The sequence below is a fragment of the Perna viridis genome, chromosome 2 (genome assembly GCF_037379345.1).
Source record: "Perna viridis isolate PV_CMFRI_1.1 ecotype Kerala chromosome 2, ASM3737934v1, whole genome shotgun sequence".
In the NCBI taxonomy this organism is placed as follows: domain Eukaryota; kingdom Metazoa; phylum Mollusca; class Bivalvia; order Mytilida; family Mytilidae; genus Perna; species Perna viridis.
The window spans coordinates 68,849,205-68,868,155 of record NC_142446.1 but is presented as its reverse complement, the minus strand read 5'-3'; the positions used below and the strand labels follow the sequence as shown (position 1 = coordinate 68,868,155).

At 31.2% G+C, this 18,951-nt stretch overlaps 2 protein-coding genes across 11 annotated transcripts in view; one reads left to right on the top strand and one right to left on the bottom strand.

Moving 5' to 3' along the window:
• The first annotated feature begins 54 nt into the window (after positions 1-54).
• Positions 55-5,980, top strand: LOC148626676 (uncharacterized). Its single transcript, XM_088570858.1, has 4 exons — positions 55-237; positions 1,253-1,448; positions 1,899-2,017; positions 2,907-5,980. The coding sequence occupies exons 1-3, from the start codon at positions 103-105 to the stop codon at positions 1,997-1,999; spliced, it is 432 nt and encodes a 143-aa protein (XP_088426984.1). The 5' UTR covers positions 55-102; the 3' UTR covers positions 2,000-2,017; positions 2,907-5,980.
• A 1,258-nt stretch (positions 5,981-7,238) lies between these two features.
• The window catches only part of LOC148626674 (unconventional myosin-XVI-like), a 92,108-nt gene continuing 80,395 nt past the window's right edge, over positions 7,239-18,951 (bottom strand). For 2 of the 10 annotated variants that reach the window (XM_088570843.1, XM_088570844.1), the window contains exons 35-40: positions 16,667-16,770; positions 16,146-16,166; positions 15,093-15,212; positions 14,541-14,564; positions 13,201-13,605; positions 7,239-11,262 (exon numbers count right to left, since the gene is read on the bottom strand). In XM_088570843.1, the coding sequence (XP_088426969.1) occupies positions 11,086-11,262; positions 13,201-13,605; positions 14,541-14,564; positions 15,093-15,212; positions 16,146-16,166; positions 16,667-16,770 (851 nt within the window). In that variant the 3' untranslated portion in view covers positions 7,239-11,085. The remainder of the gene's footprint in view (positions 11,263-13,200; positions 13,606-14,540; positions 14,565-15,092; positions 15,213-16,145; positions 16,167-16,666; positions 16,771-18,951) is intronic. The other 8 variants (XM_088570845.1, XM_088570847.1, XM_088570850.1 and 5 more) reach the window with 6 other exon arrangements.

The window sequence follows — 18,951 nt, the reverse complement described above, 5'->3', positions numbered from 1 at the left end:
TACTCCTAATATCGATTACGAAGGTCACTTCCTGTTAGCGGAAGAATATCTCTCATTCACGGGAAAAAGTTCAGCGAAGCCGGCTCATTTACTTCAGTAACGATGGCAGGTTGGGCAGACTGGTTAAAATTCTTAATGAATGATACAATGAACAACAGTTGTTGTCATGCAGGAGGAATATATGGACCTGCTAGTGCTCAGTATCAATTATATGCTTCGACACCAGCGAATTTTCACGTAAGTTCGTGTATAGTACTATCAATCATTTCACATTGTGAGTGTGACTGTCCCACTCGGGCCACTGTGTTCTTTACCTTAACCTCCTAGGAATATCGATTTGTGTTCATAATATAGGAAAAAAAATCAGATGTAATTTCGCGAAAATTGTCGTTGTTTGCTGATAAATAAAGAACACTGCCGCTTTGCTGAAACTAGCTGCGAAACGTAGCTCTATTTTTTTGGTATTTTTGAAACGTTAGTCTAGATTGCAAAATCCAAAAAAAGATCAAGAGCTACGATTTTGCAGCTTTGCTGAAATATGAAGAGACACCTTTCCTATAAAATAACAGCTATCACGAAGGCAAATTGATTAAACTGTCAGCAAAGAAACTTGAGATCATGATTACAAATTGTATTTACAAGTTTGGTTCTACGTACATTTTCAAGAAAGTTAATAGTAAGCGCAATCTGCACATTAATTTTAATGAAACAGATAAGTAATTAAGAATATTCAACTTTTGTTGAAATCATTTGTTGCTGAACAGTAAATTGCTGTTAATGGAAAGTGGTCAGCAAACTGGAATGTACATGTAGGTGGGGGATGAAGGAGATGTAACAGGGGCTGTTGTAAATCACAGTATGAAATCATTTATTGCATTTACATGTAGGCTTACACAGGTTTTTTTTCTCTTCTTCATGTAATTGCAATGATCTTTGAAAAATAAAATTCAGTACATTCAGCTTTCATGTTCTTTTGCAATCATGTACATGTAGGTTGGTGTTTATTTTTTAAACACTGAGTCTTATTTTTTTAATGAATTTTGAGTGTGATACCAATCTAGATTATAGGGATTTTTCTTTACTCAACTTTTGAGTGAAATGAAAATGGATATTTGTACATGAAATTATATTCATTAACATCAGTTAGCAAAATCAAATATTATTTTGTGTGTTTAATCAATGACCATTTTAACTTGTATTGGTATATGCCCTAAAATTGACGTGTGATATGACATAGCTCTTTCTGTTGCAGCCTGGTGTGGAATTTTTTCAAAGTATGGATAAAATATTTGCTAGTGGTGTTGGAGCTTGTGGCTCTGTTACAGTGACAGTCCCAGAGGGTAGTGGTCAAAAGAGTATGAAATTCATGATCTTACGAGAGACTGATAACTGTATATATGCTAAATGTGGCAGTGAAGCTGGATTTAATGTATCAAAAACAAAAAATTGTAAGAAATGTCTCTAGTTCTATTACTATCTGGATAATACATTCTTATAATCTAAGTGTTTTGTAAAAAAATTTGAAAAAAAAAGATATAGCACTAGCAGTATGAAAAGCTAGGTTTAGGGTTGTTTAAAATAAGACTTGACTATACATTAACAATAAGATCAGATGTATAATACTTGGAAACACTATTTACATGTAACAAACATTTATTATCATTCTAAGTAGTGCTGTGTTAATTTAAATTCACATTCTGAAGTTGTTATATACATGTAAATAGTATGAGGGTCACCTTACATGTACTGAATGTGGAAATTTTATTTTTTCTGTATTTTTACTTACGATTTTGCTGATTTCCACTTTGTTTGTAGACCTCGTAAAATCTTCTCTGTTTTTGTGACATCACTTTAAGTCACAGTAGTTTGTGCTTGTAACCGTATTTCCTCTTTTTCAGTGTATGTAGTTTCATTTTATACCGACAACTCAGTCCAGGCTGGAAATTGTACAAAACAGAATTGTTATGTTCAAGAAAAGTTAATAGAGGCAGGACAATAACCTATATTTTAGTTCAAGGTGTGTATAACATTATACCTACCGTAATTTCTCCAATTTTTCTTCACCCATTTCTCAGGAATTTTGGTAAAGTGATAAAAAATTTGAAAATGTTACTAAAGTTTCCTTTAAGGTTGACACTTCAGAAGCTGGTAATGGTCTAGTTCATGTATGCCAGTACTCTTTGGGCATGTATATTATAGAACAATTTTTTGTTTCAAGGTCCATTTTCATATTCTTACAATACATGTGTGTAAGAAACCTGTAACCAGTTTTGTCACTGTGAAGAATTGATTCTGGACTCTGCTATTGAGTGATAATGATTGTTTGATTGGATGAGAAGTGTTTTAGTGCTTTCTTCGTACATCACAAAAAAAAAGAGAAATATATCACTGTTAACAGTAAAAAGGGAGATAAGTCATGCAATGCCAGTACCATCTTCAATAATAAAAACATTGTTCGTCTGTAAAATTTAATAAATAGTGTTGTTAATATATAATCGTCTGCTTGCATTCACCAATCTTCTTTGTAATTAAATGATATTAAACTTCTTATCTTGAATATGTTTATTCATGAATAAGTTGCTGTACTACTTATGCCTCATGTGAACTAAAAGTTTCAAATATTTAACTCAAGGTTGGGCGATATATTCCACACCTGGTATTTACTCAAGACTCAGGTGGCAAATACTTATCGATTGAACTTTTTTAGTAAATTGATCCCTCAAATAATTTACAGGATTAAGTCAAAGATTAATACATTTTTAACAGTGTAAGTTTTATGTAACAATGTAATTACTATGACAGTTTATCTTTGATTTTAACTTCATGTACAAATTTAAATTTAAAAAAATCTAAATAATTTACTTATAGAACTGTTTAATATTGCAATAATGTTTTTATCTTTTCAGACATTCACAACTGAGAGTCACAAATGGAAACTGAGTACTTCACTGTGCAATAATAAGAACACAAAGTACATGAAAGGGTTTAATGATGGATGGAAACTACAAGATTTTTTCTCCAGATGAAGACCTATTATAATTCTTTTAAAACTAGTCCAATAGAGTAAATTGCATTCCAATTTGATACATTCATTTTATTTCTTGATTCATATTTTGGATAGAAGTACTGTATCCATAAATTTATTTGACTAAACATGCTTGCCAAAGAGTGATTGATCAGCATTTGTATTTTTTTGTTATGCGTTGTTCATTTTGACATGTTTAGTATTTATTTGTATTTGTTTTAACATGTTTAAGTGCTGTTTGCCTATTTACCTCAGGTTGTAGGGGCTTGCCATAGGTGTTTATGAACAAGTAAATAGACAGTGGCAAAAATATATGTGGTTCTTGTTTTATGATAAAACATTTCAGAATTAAGACAGATAACAGTGATTTTACTGGTAGACCTATTGATATTGTCTGTGAAAAATTATGCAGGTCTACACTGAAATCTAGTAATTTTATTTACATTTAACAGAAAATTTTATGAAAATTTCCTGTTGTTCTGTGATGAAATAAAGTTTTGAAACACTTAGATAATACTGTGGGTTGCAGATAATTTTTGTTTTTTAATTGATGTTTAAATTGGAAATGATTTTACATCTTTGAAGAGTAAAAGATGCAGTCTTCCTTAGTAATTATTTTCAGTATAAAGATACTTGATACAATATACTCATAAAAATCTGGCCATTTTTTACTAGATTTGATTTTTGCAATCGTTCTTTTTCTGTTTGAGAGATTTGATTTTTGCAATTGTTCTTTTTCTGTTCGACTTGTATGACAGGAGTAAAAAGATATTCCTGATTATTTAAGTAGAAGTCTTTACAAAAATCAGACAGAAGGTGATTCATGCATGTCAAAAACCCACCAAATTCACTTTTATTTCTTGTTCAGAATCAGATACAGACCACATAACCAGTCATAGTTTTTCATTTGGGTGTTGCACTTTTGAGATAAAATTTAGATAGGTTGTACATGAAATTAGCACTTAGCACAAGTTATCGTTCTTGATTTCCTTTAATTTGGTTGGTTTTAGTGTGAGATAAATGTATGATTTTATCAGCAGTACAGATATAAATACAAATACAAAAAGACTTATGTTCCCTAAAAATAGAGCATCTGAAGATTGAAAAAACATTGTTCTGTGGGTTTTTCTACACCATGAATCACCGTACCATAGGCTGTGTGAATTATATATGGGCTGGTATTTAAAATTTTGACTTCATCAGAAAATTACCAGAGCCACACACATATATTTTTACATGTATTTAGTTGTTTAGAGAGATTTCACAATGCTAGGCTATGAGATTTATTTATATATATATATATGATTCAATTTATTGTCCTTTTTCTCAACAATCAATTTTTATTCCAAAGAGTTCGAACTAGTCTTGTATGAATATAGTGCTAGAAATCGGTGATCTAAATATTTTCATGAAGTTTCAATAAAAAAAAGATAGAAATGACAGTCCTACATGTGATGCATTCATAATTAGCTCAAATGAAAAAAAAAAATCAATTTTTATATATATAGTATTTTTTTTTTATTATTATTTTGCTACAAAGGAGGAGAGTAAGCATAATCATTTTTTGTTTATTTGTTCTGTTGTTAACATGACATGTATGTGTTGTATAGTGTATGGTTATACCAATTGTTTTCTATATAACTATTTATCACAGCAACTTGATATTTTTCCACATTGTGGGGTTCAATATTTCAGTCTGTTTCCTGTTTGATTACTTTTATTTAAATTTTGACCATATAGTTACTAGGGTAGGGAGCAGGGAGTACCCTTTAATAAGCCTGGCTCAGTTTCATTTTTTTTCTAGGTTTTAACAGTAATCTTACATCTGTACATTGAAAAAGTATCAAAATCTTGGAAGAATGTTCTCAAGTTTATAAACTGAATCTGAAATACCTGCTTGATGGTTATGCATAATATTGCTACATGTGTTTGGAGAAATTTATACACTGTTTAATGGGCAAGTAATCTGAGGAGACTTAATCATCAGCTTTTCTGGGGCAACCATTAAATTAGATTGTATCATCTAAAAACAGGAATAAAACTAGTAATAAGTACATTGCAAGTATTACTAGGCTGTCTCTAATTTCAGTTTGCTGTTCAAAAATACCCCATTCTATGAGTTACAGTTTAAGAATTCAAAGTTGAGATTATCTTGATTTGTTTATACCTTTTCTAGTCTTAAAAAAAGTCACTCATCATAAAATTAGGAATGAAGATCTGATTTGTTTTACTTTTTCTTCAGTGGATGTCTATCTAATTATAAACAGAACATCTGTGATATTTTATGCATAATTGGCCAGTTACAGTTAGTGTTATGTGGTTAGTGCTCATGTATACACTACAGGTCTGGTGAGTTTGTCATTTCCACTTGCTCACAGTGGGACAATATAACAATGTACATGCATGTTTTCTTCTTGCAGAATTTGAAAAATCGTGCGCATGACCTTTTAAGTTAATGGGGAGATACACTGTAATCATGACACAGATTCTAAGTAATGTCACTGTAATTGTTATTCTCAATAATTTGTTAGACACCACCATTTGTGACTGTTGGAAATGACATTCTACTGAAGTTGCATTGTCCTATTAAAGTGCTCACTTGATTTTAATATTGTCAAAGTTGATTCTTAGTACCATTTCCACAAATTATTTTACCTGTTGCTAAATATGCTTTACACAGTAGCATATATTGCTATTGTCTGGATGAAAGTTGGCTAGAAATGTTTTCAAGATTGCTCTTTTGCGATAATATGTAAAGCAGTGATTTTATCTGTACTTAAAATTATGATGAAAATTTACAGAAAAAGGATAGAAAAATTCTTCATATATGGTATTCTGCTGTGTATTAACTAACAATTTTTGTGAGAAAAAAAACACAATATTCATCCATATTCAATTTAATTTGTATGACATGTACACTTTATAATTATTCTAATTATAGTTATTGACTCAAAAGTGTAGTGTTTTTTATCATTTGCCCTGTACTGACCTTAATGAAATATGCTTTTATTAGAGTAAATTTATTGACTGGACGTTGGTTCACAGTGAAATTTCTTTTAACTGAACCCCTTTAGGATTTAAAAAAATGGTTTGGCTCAGACAGGTGATTGGCTTACCAAGGTTCAAAATTCATTTGAAAATGATATCAAGGGACTTAAAAAAGCTTCAGGTTTAGACATGTTTTGGTTTGTTCAGGATACATTTTTGTGGTATCAAACTTAACATTCCAAGACCCAAATATACATAGACATTCCTTTTGTCAGGCCCATAAAATGTTGGAACAGAAAATTTGCTGTTTGGCTCATTTCTGGAAAACAGTTATATGCTGGTATGTTGTGCAATATTTCAAGGGCCATTTATAGTCAACACTCTTGCGAAAGACCAGAAACAATCAATGACATGGAACAACTATGTAGTCATTTTTTTGTACCAGGAATCCCATATGTCTGTTCATTTGAATTGTGTTCATCAAAGACTAATTATAAATTTTATTTAATGTATGCAGCTATCCACTATGATAGGTGGAAAAGACCATTTAACTTTTATGATATATGGGAGTTACTGGCCATGGATGCTAGTAAATTAAAAAAAATAATTCCAATTTGTAACTGGCCAGATCCAGTCATGTTTACAGTAATATGGGGCAATTCAGAATTGGTCTTCTTTAAATGCTTATTTCCAGTCCAGATACCTCATTAATTCAGTTCTAATGCTTCCAAATTTAAAGCATTATTTTCTTCTTAATTACTTCATAGAGCAATCCTTTGGTGTTGACTGATTTTTTACAAGATATGAAAAAAAGATATTCAAAATTGTCCTTTTGCTCATTTCAAAACAAATTCTTACAGATTTCTGAATATTAAAGAGCTGATATAAACCATGTGAAAGGAACAATTACATGTTCAAGACATAAACCAAGGAAACTCCATTTTATCATTGTTTTACCAGGGCTGGCAATTTATGTTGCATTGTTTTACCAGGGGTGGCAATTTATGTCCCATTGTTTTATCCCGAGTGATAGATTGCCTGTGATTTATTTTGATTATAATAGGACTAGTTTCTTCATATTTTTGAGAAGACACAGCCTATGTGTTGCAGGAAATGTTGGTCATTTATCACTTTTTTTCTGATGGCTGTGGTCTAAAGAGCTTCGAAGCATGTCTTATTAGTATTCACATTACAGGTGTTGTAAGGATAAAAATAATAAAAAAAACAGTTTTAATATTTTTATTCAAGGCTTATCAAGTCCTGCATAATTATACATGTAAAACATACAAGATGACTTTAAATGCAAGAGCTTACAAAATTACAAATAAACAATATTTAGATTCTTTACTTACAACAGAAAATAAAACACTGAGATGACAAAGACAATAACAATAGTTCATACTATAGAGTGTATAGACTGAGGACAACCTCATGGTTCATATTTATAATCACAAATTAATTGCAACATCATGTTGGACTAATTTAATTCCAATTTTGGTTCAAAATAATGCAGTTGGCTTTCAAGTTCATCATAAATAATAACAGAAAAACTTTGAGCTTTGAAGACATATATCAGCAATTCAGAAATTTCTCTGCACAACTATACAAAAGAAATTTTTTTTTTAAAAGTAAGAGAGGCCATAAAAGACAGACCTCATATTTTGTATATTTTAAATGTTCATCCATAACAAAAAGTACACTACACAAACTGATTAAATTATAACTTCAAGCATACTTGAAATTATTTAATTTTTTCATATTGAGTACCAATACTCATATTAAGAATCCTAGATCGAAAAGGGGTATTTATATTAAGTTGAAAATGAAGTGTGAGGCTTAATGTTCAAATTAACATGTTATAAATCATTCAACTGTTTTTTATTTGATCAAAACATTAGAAATTTCAGACGATTTAGTTATGAGATTCCATTTCATAATCTTAAAATATTCCCAAACCATCACTGCCAATGATATCATATCTATTTCTATAGTAAAACTTAACTTATTGCACTAACAAAAAAACATTGCATATCTAAATACATGTATCTTGAAGTAACCTCATAATATTGTATTTTAAGTATTTGAATAGAACATGACAAAGCTATAACTAATGTAGAATTAATTTTCTGATGGATATAAGATGTTGTTTATCCAATACACAAATTTAAAGGAATTAAAAAAGACTGATCTCCAAAGAGCAAGGGAAGTAATATAATATCAATGCAAGTCTAAATTTTAGAACTCCTTCAAGGTTCAATTCTAAATCCATCACTTTCCTTTCATTAATAGACTGATCAATTTTTGAATCATACCCATTTTCAATATGATGTTATAGCCCATGTCTTCAAATAAACAAACTAAGAATAAAGACAAAATCATATAACCTTAGCAATAGACAAAACAAGAAACCACAACTTGTATGGATTTCTATGATATTAACTAGAAACAGGTACAAAAAAGTTAACTTCTTACACTATTCCAGGAATGACTAAAAATGTGTTCTTACAGTTTATTTGAACCTATCATAAAAGTCTTTATAGAGTAATTTAAGAGCAAATAATTGATGACACCACTGCCATCCAGTAGTATGTCGCCTATGAGACGAAAGACAAATATTTCAGTCCAATCAGAAAACAGAATTTTATTGTCTACCAGCAGACCAAAACTTCATGAAAATCAGAGTTACTTCCCTTCGACTTGCTAAGAATGTAGACAATTTGACAGCTGATATGGCCACCATCAAATATTAATAGTATAAGAAGCTAAAACTTCTGTTACACTTATATAATATTATAATATTGCATGAAAAAGAACAATGATTCATTTTTTTTTTTATAAAAAAGACATTTATTAGCAAAACTATCGTTAATTTTCAATATAAATCACAGCTATCTATATTGCAGCAGCCCTCTCTTGCTCAAGATACCTTTTTCTGGTGCAAATAACTGAAATAACATATCTAGCAAAAAAATTTGTTAAAGTAAAATTTTGGCAGATTTAATTTTTTAAATATCAGACTAAGTTATTGAAAACACAGGCATCATTTGCTTTAATTATAAAGTTCCAGAAAACTACTCAAAAAGAATTTGTAAAATAAATTTTCTGAGTATTTCAAACAGTAAGAAAAAGTTTTTTTTTAAAAAGAATTAAATAAATACAAATGTATATTGCCACATATAATTTCTTCACATTGTAAAGAAATGCTTGTGTGTGTGTATTTGGGATAGAACTATTTTAGTACATGAATTAAGTTCTGATTATAAATTATAGGTCACAGAACACAAATTATCTGAAATTCAATTCTTTCAAGTATTATGTGTGTAAATGTAGTTAAACATAAATAATTTTGGCAGATCTTTAACAGCAAGATAATGATCCTTAAAATAAAATGTTAAAAAACATATATCGATTAGTCAATGTAATTAAAAATACAAATCACACATGAATGCACACATTGTTTATATTGTATGCAAAATCAGCATGAAATGCAGCACGACTGCATGCAAAATTGTCCAACTAATAGAAGAAGAACCAAAATGCATGAAAATAAAATATTATTTCAAATTACAGTTTCACTCTCAAAATTGTCAGCTTAGATACATATTTAAGCATGAAATTAACAATATATCTTAAATAATGAAAAGATTTAATCACACAATAATAAAGATCACCCAAAATAAATCTCACTCAATACACGTGTTTCATTCTGTTATGTATACTTATTTTTTCTTTAAGGAAACTTTTCGTTTGTTTTTCCCTGTAAACAGAAATGTCCAAACTGTTAATACATATACATATATATGTATAGAAATAAAACAGCTTTATCTTCAAACTTTAAATAAAACTCTAATTATGCCTGTTTCAAAGTTGAAAAAAAATCCCATTGTAACATTTTATTTTCATGTATGATATAATTAACAAGCTTATAAATATTACAAATATTAATTACTAGCTTTGACATCTTCAAATTAAAAAAATGGGACAAATGCATATAACTTGTATTCTTTATGATAAAAGTAACATATTGCAAACATTCTTCGTTGATGAAATATTTGGCCTGTTGACAAATTATTTAAAGATACTCAAAAGCCATAACTGCTAATTGTGCAGCACGTACAATGATATGCCAGAAGGAAAAGGGTTGAAGGTTAACTCCCTTTATCTGGCTTAAACTATATTAGTTGATGCAAACAATCAAGCTTGCAGAAATATAGCTGAACTCTATAAAGTCCTTACGCACTAAATGAAAACATCAATTATTTCATTAATACACTAGCATTAAAAAAACTAAATCCCTAGAAAAAAAGAACAATTACCTAGCACCATTAAAAACCTAAAGCTCTGAAAATATTAAACTTGGAAAAACTACTTTTCTGGAAGTACCATTTTCAAGCAGAATAAGAATAGCATTGTAATTATCATTATAAATTATAAATCTCTGTTTTCAATCAATCACTATCATAGTATGTTTTATAAAAATTGTTGCACGAAATATTTAACTGAAATTTGCCAGAATAATTACTTTCCAGAACTTCTGACTACATGCTGTCAAACCTCTGAGTCTACTCACGGTAAAGAAAGTATTATTTTACCCTGACACTACATAAAATATCCAAATGTAGACAATTCTATTGCACAAAAATAAACATGATGATAACATTTGTAAAATATACACATCATCTGTTGAAATGATATTTTATGACACCCTGGAAAATGATAGTCCATTAGATGAACATCTTCGCTTTCTCCCAACCGTATGAATGCCTGTTACTGTCTTACCCAAAATAATTCATGGCATCTCTCACTTTATAAAAATAGAAGACTAATTTAATAGCACACTTTGAAAATTGAAGAAAATGAAGAAAAAATTCAATTTTTCATAAAATTCATGTTAAATATGATGTACAGTGATAATTTCTTTTTCAATTTTTTCATTAACATTCACTCAAATCATTTTTAATTACTGTAAAAATTCTGACAAACCTCTACAACAGTACATTCATTATAACATGCTTATCTTGATCATTTTACAAAATGAAAAATGCCACTTATGTAGAAAAAACAAAAATAACCTATTCGGCTTCATTAATTTCTTCTCGCTCATCCCCCCAGTTTTTTGGTACCCCTCCTCGTTTCAACATAATTTCTTTTTTCCACTGTGGAATTTCACCTTCGTCTTCCTCTGCATCCATTTCAGCTTCAATCTGTCTTCTCTTTTCTTCTCTCCTCCTTCTTTCTTCCTCCTGGTCCTATAAAATGGGAAAAAAGTAAAATGATATGCCAGTTAAATCTGTGGGATACAAACCCATTCCCTCTTGGTACAACCTGCTGTCCACAATGAAGTCATTCTGCAGCCAATAATACAAATATTTGAAATGTTATCAATTGTTAATTGTAGAATATTCTTATAATGAAATCAGCTGCTACCTTTTTAATAATAAATTTAAGTTCATCTAGAATTCAATGTGTTGCTCTCTGAACATCAGAGTCTGACTTGTATTTATTTTGTTTTTTTTTCTGATTTAAGAATAATTCTAAATTATGATATCAGATTTACCCCTATCTTTCTAGACAAATTCTCTGTCTACCCATAAGATATATAAGAAATCAATGTCGGATCTAAACAATTCAAGCTTTAAAAAACTGCTAATATTTTATCACAGTCTACTTATTCATGAAATTTGTAAAATGCAACTTGAAAATTAGAAAATCTGTATTGTGTTAATACAACATTATTTCCCATATTTCCCAAGGGAACAGTATAAACAAAACTGATGAATTCAATGCACACTTATGATCACGAATTAATCAATGCTAAATGCACATAAAATGAACCGCATGCATCAAAGTTCAAAACACAATACTATATTAATAATTACCATCAACTTCCTTTTTGTTTTTTTGGCTTTCCCTTAAATAATAGACAAATCCTACCTGCATCAAGGAATCAATTTACAACATATGAAATGACATCTTGTACATGTAGTTAAATACAGGACTATGTAAGGATTAAGCAGACAACAATAGTAACATTTATTGATTGATTAATTGATTGACTGACATGCTTTTCAGAATGAGAACTTGTGGCCTCTTTAAAGCAAGGAAATAAGTAGATAAGGAAACTATCACAAGACCACTACTATGAAAATCACATTTAAACAACATATTTTTGCTCTATTGTTGCAGAAATGCATCGATATAACTATCCTTAAACACTTACCATAAACCATAATATGGCTGATATTTGACAGGGAAAAAAGATTATCTTTTCTTAAAGCATATAACAGGGCTGATCTAGGACAGAGAAGAAAGATTAACATTTTCCTGACACATTTAATATGGCCGATCTTGGGCAGGGAAGAAAGATTAACTATTCTTTAAACATTTAATATGGTATATCTTGGACAGGGAAGAAAGATTAACATTTTCTTCACACATTTAATAAGGCTGATCTTGGACAGGGAAGCAAGATTAACATTTTTTACATGTTTAATATGGCTGATCTTGGACATGAAAGAAAGATAAACACTTTCTTTATACATTAAATATAGCTGATCTTGATCAAGGAAGAAAAACTAACTTTTCTTTAAACATTTAATAGGGCTGATTTTGGACAGGTAAGAAAGATTAACACTTTTTTTACACATTTAATATGGCAGATCTTGAACAGGGAAGAACGGTTAACATTTTCTTTAGACATTTAATAGAAATTATCTTGGACAGGGAAGCAAGATCAAATTTCTTGCCATTTTTTTCACTTATGTAATCAATCAAAATCTCATCAGGCTACTTAAGCACTTATATTAACCAATATGTCATGAGTGTATTTTAGCAATAAAAAGTTCTGTCTATGTAGAATAACAACAGATTTCAAGTGAAAATGGAAAATATCATAGTGAGACCCATATGGCAAGAAGTTAAGTTATATCGATATGGCTCAAAACTGTTTATTGACAATGTCACTGTCAATTTGATGCAACTTTGCCATTGGAAATAGCACACATTTTAAGAATCAGGCAGTAGCCTGATACAGATAATGTCAGACAGTAAAACTACAGAAATATAAAATTGCCAAAAAATGTAAGTAATAAAAAGTTCCCTTACATTTTTTAGATGTTTAACTGTTGCCTGCCTGAACCTTACATAGGTCTGTACATAAAATATAAAGAATGAGATATAAATCTTACAACATCATCCATAACATCAGGGGGTGGTGGAGGAAGAAGAGCAGGATCAGAATTTGCGACAATGATATTTCTTTTTGGTTTTTCCTCCACTGCTGGTGGAGGTGGAGGAGGAAGATTGTCTGTGCCTGGAGAAACAATAGTTTGGCTAGTTTTCCTCAACTCAGGCTGTATTGGAAGTGATGTTACACTAGGATGGATAGCTTTTTTAACTTCAGGCTGTTTTACGATTGGTTGGCTAGCCTTCATTAGATCTGGTTTTGTAGATACAGAGGTTGGAATGTTTTGTTTGATTTCCTGCAATGGCTTTGTTTCTATTGATTCTTTTGGTGGGCTTTCTGGTGACTGTTGTGATTCTGATTTGGGTTTTACTGGTTTTAACTTCACTTGATCGGGTGATTCAAACTTCTACAACATTCAAAGGGTAACACACACAATGCACAACATGCTCATGAACAAATCAATTAGTAATCAATTTCAATTTACATTAATAAGTATCAACAAGCAGGAATAATTCCTCTTTAAATGGCACCTCCAGGTTTACCAACAAGCACTTCACATGTCTATGGTATTTTCAGAAAGGCATTTCTAAACTAGTTACTTGAACTGAATCTCACTACAAATTTTTTTTCCGTACACCAATTATATTTCATCCCATATCCAAATCTTTAAAAAATGTTTTTTGCCTTAAACCAAATGAGAAAAGTGGCTACAGGTATATAGAAGTTTATAATCCTGGTGATCTTCATCATAAAAAATATCAATGACTGGTTTATCAATACAAACTTTGGAGATATATTAAATGCTTTACTTGATAGTTTTGACTACCGGTACTTACTATCTCTAAAAAGTCAAGTATTACAGCTAACATACAGTGAAACCTGTCTCAAACTGTCATTTTTGGACAGGTGGATGTGTTGGTTTGGGCAGTTGTTCACTTTAGACAGATTCAAAATGCATTCAAACTAATGTGAAGGGATTTCAGAATATGTTTAGGTTTCCTGTTTATCAAGGGTTCAGTTTAGACAGGTTTTTATGTTGTCCTGTTTATCCAGGGTTCAGTTTAGACAGGTTTCAAGGTTGTCCTGTTTATACAGGGTTCAGTTTAGACAGGTTCACTGTACTGGCTATGCAAGTCTTGTTGAACAGTGAAAGTGATTATAGCATACTGATACTAACGGTAGTAAATGCAAGCTTTGTGTATTCAATTTGATAGGCATTTTTTTTCTGGTTTGTGATTTTAATTTGTACTAATGATATACAATGCTATGTGACATGTGTGAAACAAAGAGATCACAAGTGATATTCCATTAAAGAATATAAATTTAATAATTAAATCTTACTTTTTTCTCCTTTTGTTTCTTAGCCTGAAATATGAAAATTAGTAGACACAAGTTAATTCATGCAAACACACCCATGCAACTTCATCCAAAGTTTTATTTCTGAGTTAGTTCAAGTTCCTTATTCAATATCAGTGTCGCACTGGGAAGGACCAAAGAAAAAAACTGAAGCTAATCAAGTGCCACTGAAATAAAACTTGCCAAACTAGAAAGAGCTAGTACTAGAAAAAGCCTTTTCCATAAAATATTTACATTAACAGTGCATTATCCTACCAATTCAAATAGTTGAAGTTGAATTATCTCCCCTTCTATATTACATCTTTTCCTTAACATTTCCCTTGATCAAATGAATAGAGTTTTAACACATCCAAGAGAAATCAAGAAATCAAGCAGTTTTAAAAGAAATCTGAATCCATCGCTAAAAGCGTTTTTTTAAAGGTGGAAACAAATTTAACTTTAAAATCAACCATGCTTGTCAGACACACATCAAACCTCTCAGGAAATCCATAATGCATCACATTAAACATGGTTGCTATTTTTTTTCTAAAAACATACCGCATCAAATGCTTCATCTTGATCTGCCTTTTGAGCAGCTTTTTCCATCAAGATCTTTCGTTTCCATTCAGGTACATTCTTCCATTTTTCTTCCTCTTCCTTTCTTCGTCTCTGGGCCATCTAGAAAGTCAAGGAACTCAACTTTTTACTTCAGCATACATTTAGGTTTTTTTTTTTCAAATCCATTTAAATGAAGCAGTTTTTATGCAGATGCTAAATTAGCAATTGGAATTCATGCTTCAATGAAGCTCTGAACAGACATTTGTCATCATTTTTTTCAGTCTTCACAATTATAAACATTAAGATATCTTTACACATAAAACATCTGAAATATAAACTGGCATCAGCATATATGATCTGAAACAAGAAAACAAATTCAAGCAACATAAATATTGTATAAATCAAAATCATCCATTCACACAGTTAGTAAACATTTGTCAGCCTAAATATCGTCAAAACAGCTGTAACAGAATGCATCGCCAGGAGGTGTTCGTAATAAGTCTAGTTAATATCCAGCTCAACGGAAGATTGCTTTGAATAACTTTATCATAAACATTGAATCAGTGTACTCTAGATGAACTAAAATCTCTATTTCTTTTGGAGAAATTTGTGCCAAGTAATTTTTGGGAGAATGTTTTTCAAAGAGTTGAATCAGTAACAGTCTAATATCTGAGCTGTGAATTTTCAAAATTGACATTTTCTTCACTAAATAAAAATTTTGTTTGCCTTCTAATAAACATGCCAAAATAAAAAAAACTAAAAACATCTTCAGAAGCGACTGTCCTTTAGTTATAATGAAAACATGCAGCAGACATCTTATCAAACTAGTATTCCTATCAAAAATACAAAATGTCAAAAGAACCACCTAAAAGCCAATTTAATTTTACATAATTTTTTGTTTTTCATATAAAATTGAAATCCAATTCTAAAAATAAGTTACATAAATTTTTAACTTAACTTTATATGAGTTTAGCCCAAATCTAAAAGGACTATTTGTCCTGCAGTATTGGTACCTTATCCTTATTCAGAACACCTCCTCTGCATAAAACTTACCTCTTGTCTTTTTAAATATTCCTAAAATAATTAGGAAATAGGTTTATTGCAATATGCAATTTTTAGTTCATGATGACGAAGCTGGATTTCAGATGGGATATAGTTAATCAAATCCATTTGATGAGATGCTAATTAGTTTATTCGTTAAACCCATTCAAGAGTACTTTCATATTTTGCTACATTTCTTTTTTTCAACAACCATACAGAGAATGAAAGAGATAGTTTGAATAAATTCCCATGGTAGTTTTTTTTTCTAAATAATTCATTACCAAATTAAACTCCCTTAATTTTTTAATCACATACATATAGACTGTAGCTAGGGATAACTTTGAGAGACAGGACTACTTCCAAATTTGTTTTCCATATTTCTGAGAATACCTGTTAATCATAGCTGTTACACTCCTCTTTAGATAGTTAGTGGCCCCCAAAACCATCACTAAAAGTTAAGTAAACCTGGTTAGAGCTCTGCATATTGTGTGAAAGGTCAAAAAGCATATTATACAAAAAATCAGAATTCTTACGACATATTCCTGCAATTTTTCTTGATTCTTCTTTTCAATCATGTCTCTTTTCCAGTTTGGTACAGCTGCCGTGATAGGAGTATATCCTGGAATCTGGCTGTAGTCTGCAAAATACAGCAATAACTGATTTCACAAATTTTGAAAGAGGCCTCCTGCCCATTTTTGCCCAGTTTTGCATAAAATCAATAAAAATTGTCCCACATATGATAGAGGTTTCAACCCCAGAGCCCTCTTGATATGCCAAAAAAAAAAAAAACACTTTAGGAAAAGCTTACCATATTAGTGGACCACCAGACTTGAACTGGAAACCAATTTTTAGATGAAGAGGTAACCAATAAAAAGATGACTGTTATTGAAAATATACCTACATAGATTTTTAACTAATTTTTGTGACATGCCTGTCTTTTTAAAATCAATTAGTTCATATGAAAAACAAAATATCTATCAATCTATATCAATACTTTTCTCAAATACATTGTTAATATTCAATTCTTACTCCACCCATAACTAAGCATGCCAAGTAAGAAAATAAATCGAAACTTTCAAATTAAAAATAGTAAAAGAAACTATAAACTAATTAAAATAGACATCAACTCAATATAGATGAGTCAAGGAGAGATTCTTAAAATATTTCCAGATGTTAAGCTTCAATAAAACTACTGTAACCATGACTGAGATGAGTAACTATCTGATGTAACCCATCGATATAAAACTACTGTAACCATGACTGAGATGAGTAACTATCTGATGTAACCCATCGATATAAAACTACTGTAACCATGACTGAGATGAGTAACTATCTGATGTAACCCATCGATATAAAACTACTGTAACCATGACTGAGATGAGTAATTATCTGATGTAACCCATCGATATAAAACTACTGTAACCATGACTGAGATGAGTAATTATCTGATGTAACCCATCAATATAAAACTACTGTAACCATGACTGAGATGAGTAATTATCTGATGTAACCCATCAATATAAAACTACTGTTTAACAGCAAAGATCAATTTGTTTGGAGTAGTAAGAGAAATATATCAAATGTTCTTTATTCTTCAGTATTCAGTGACATAAATAGCTGCAGTTTTATTTAGAAGTCAGTAAGAAGTCTTAATTCAAACCTGATTACACATCATATAGGCAAATCTGGTAGGCATTTCTAGAAAAGCAGAGGATGCTTACCCTACCAGTGTACCTGGTCCATACTCCCTATTTTTTTATTAGTCTGGGATGCTCATTTGTTTAATTTCTGAGTGTTTTATTTGTGTTTTTTACACTGTTTTGTGTGTTTTCTTGATCTACACTCTCTGTACTTAGATCATGTATATCTTAGCCCCCCTTCTAATCATAGCCTCCTTATCTTAGTCCTCCTTCATGGTCTCCTTATCTTAGTCCTCCCTCCAATCATGACCTTCTTATCTTGGTCCTCCTTCTAATCATGGCCTCCTTATCTTAGCCCTCCTTCTAATCATGGCCTTATCTTAGCCCTCCTTCTAATCATGGCCTCTTTATCTTAGTCCTCCTTCATGGCCTCCTAATCTTAGTCCTCCTTCTTGGTCTCCTTATCTTAGTCCTCCTTCTAATCATGGCCTCCTTATCTTAGCCCTCCTTCTAATCATGGCCTTATCTTAGCCCTCCTTCTAATCATGGCCTCTTTATCTTAGTCCTCCTTCATGGCCTCCTAATCTTAGTCCTCCTTCTTGGTCTCCTTATCTTAGTCCTCCTTCTAATCATGGCCTCCTTATCTTAGTCCTCCTTCTAATCATGGCCTTCTTATCTTAGCCCTCTTTCTAATAATGGCCTCCTTATCTTAGTCCTCCTTCTAATCATGGCCTCCTTATCTTAGTCCTCCTTAGCCCTCCTTCTAATCATGACCTCCTTATCTTGGTCCTCCTTTTAATCATGGCCTCCTTATCTTAGTCCTCCTTCATGGCTTCCTTAGTCCCCCTTCTAATCATGGCCTCCTTATCTTAGTCCACCTTCATGGCCTCCATATCTTAGTCCTCCTTCATGGCTTCCTTAGCCCTCCTTCTAATCATGGCCTCCTTACATTTACCAATGACTTAACCACTTACTGTTGTGTACAATGGGGTCAAGGTGATAAGGCATGTCACCATATCCTAACCTTCATCTTTACAATGTCAGGGCTCCTGTGTCCATATGTATCTGTGGGACATGGCCACAAGTGGATACAGCAGCCCTGACATGCAAGGATGTCTAACCTTTAAATAACAATTTTAGAAACAGTGTTAATCATTAACATCATCATTTTTGTCCTT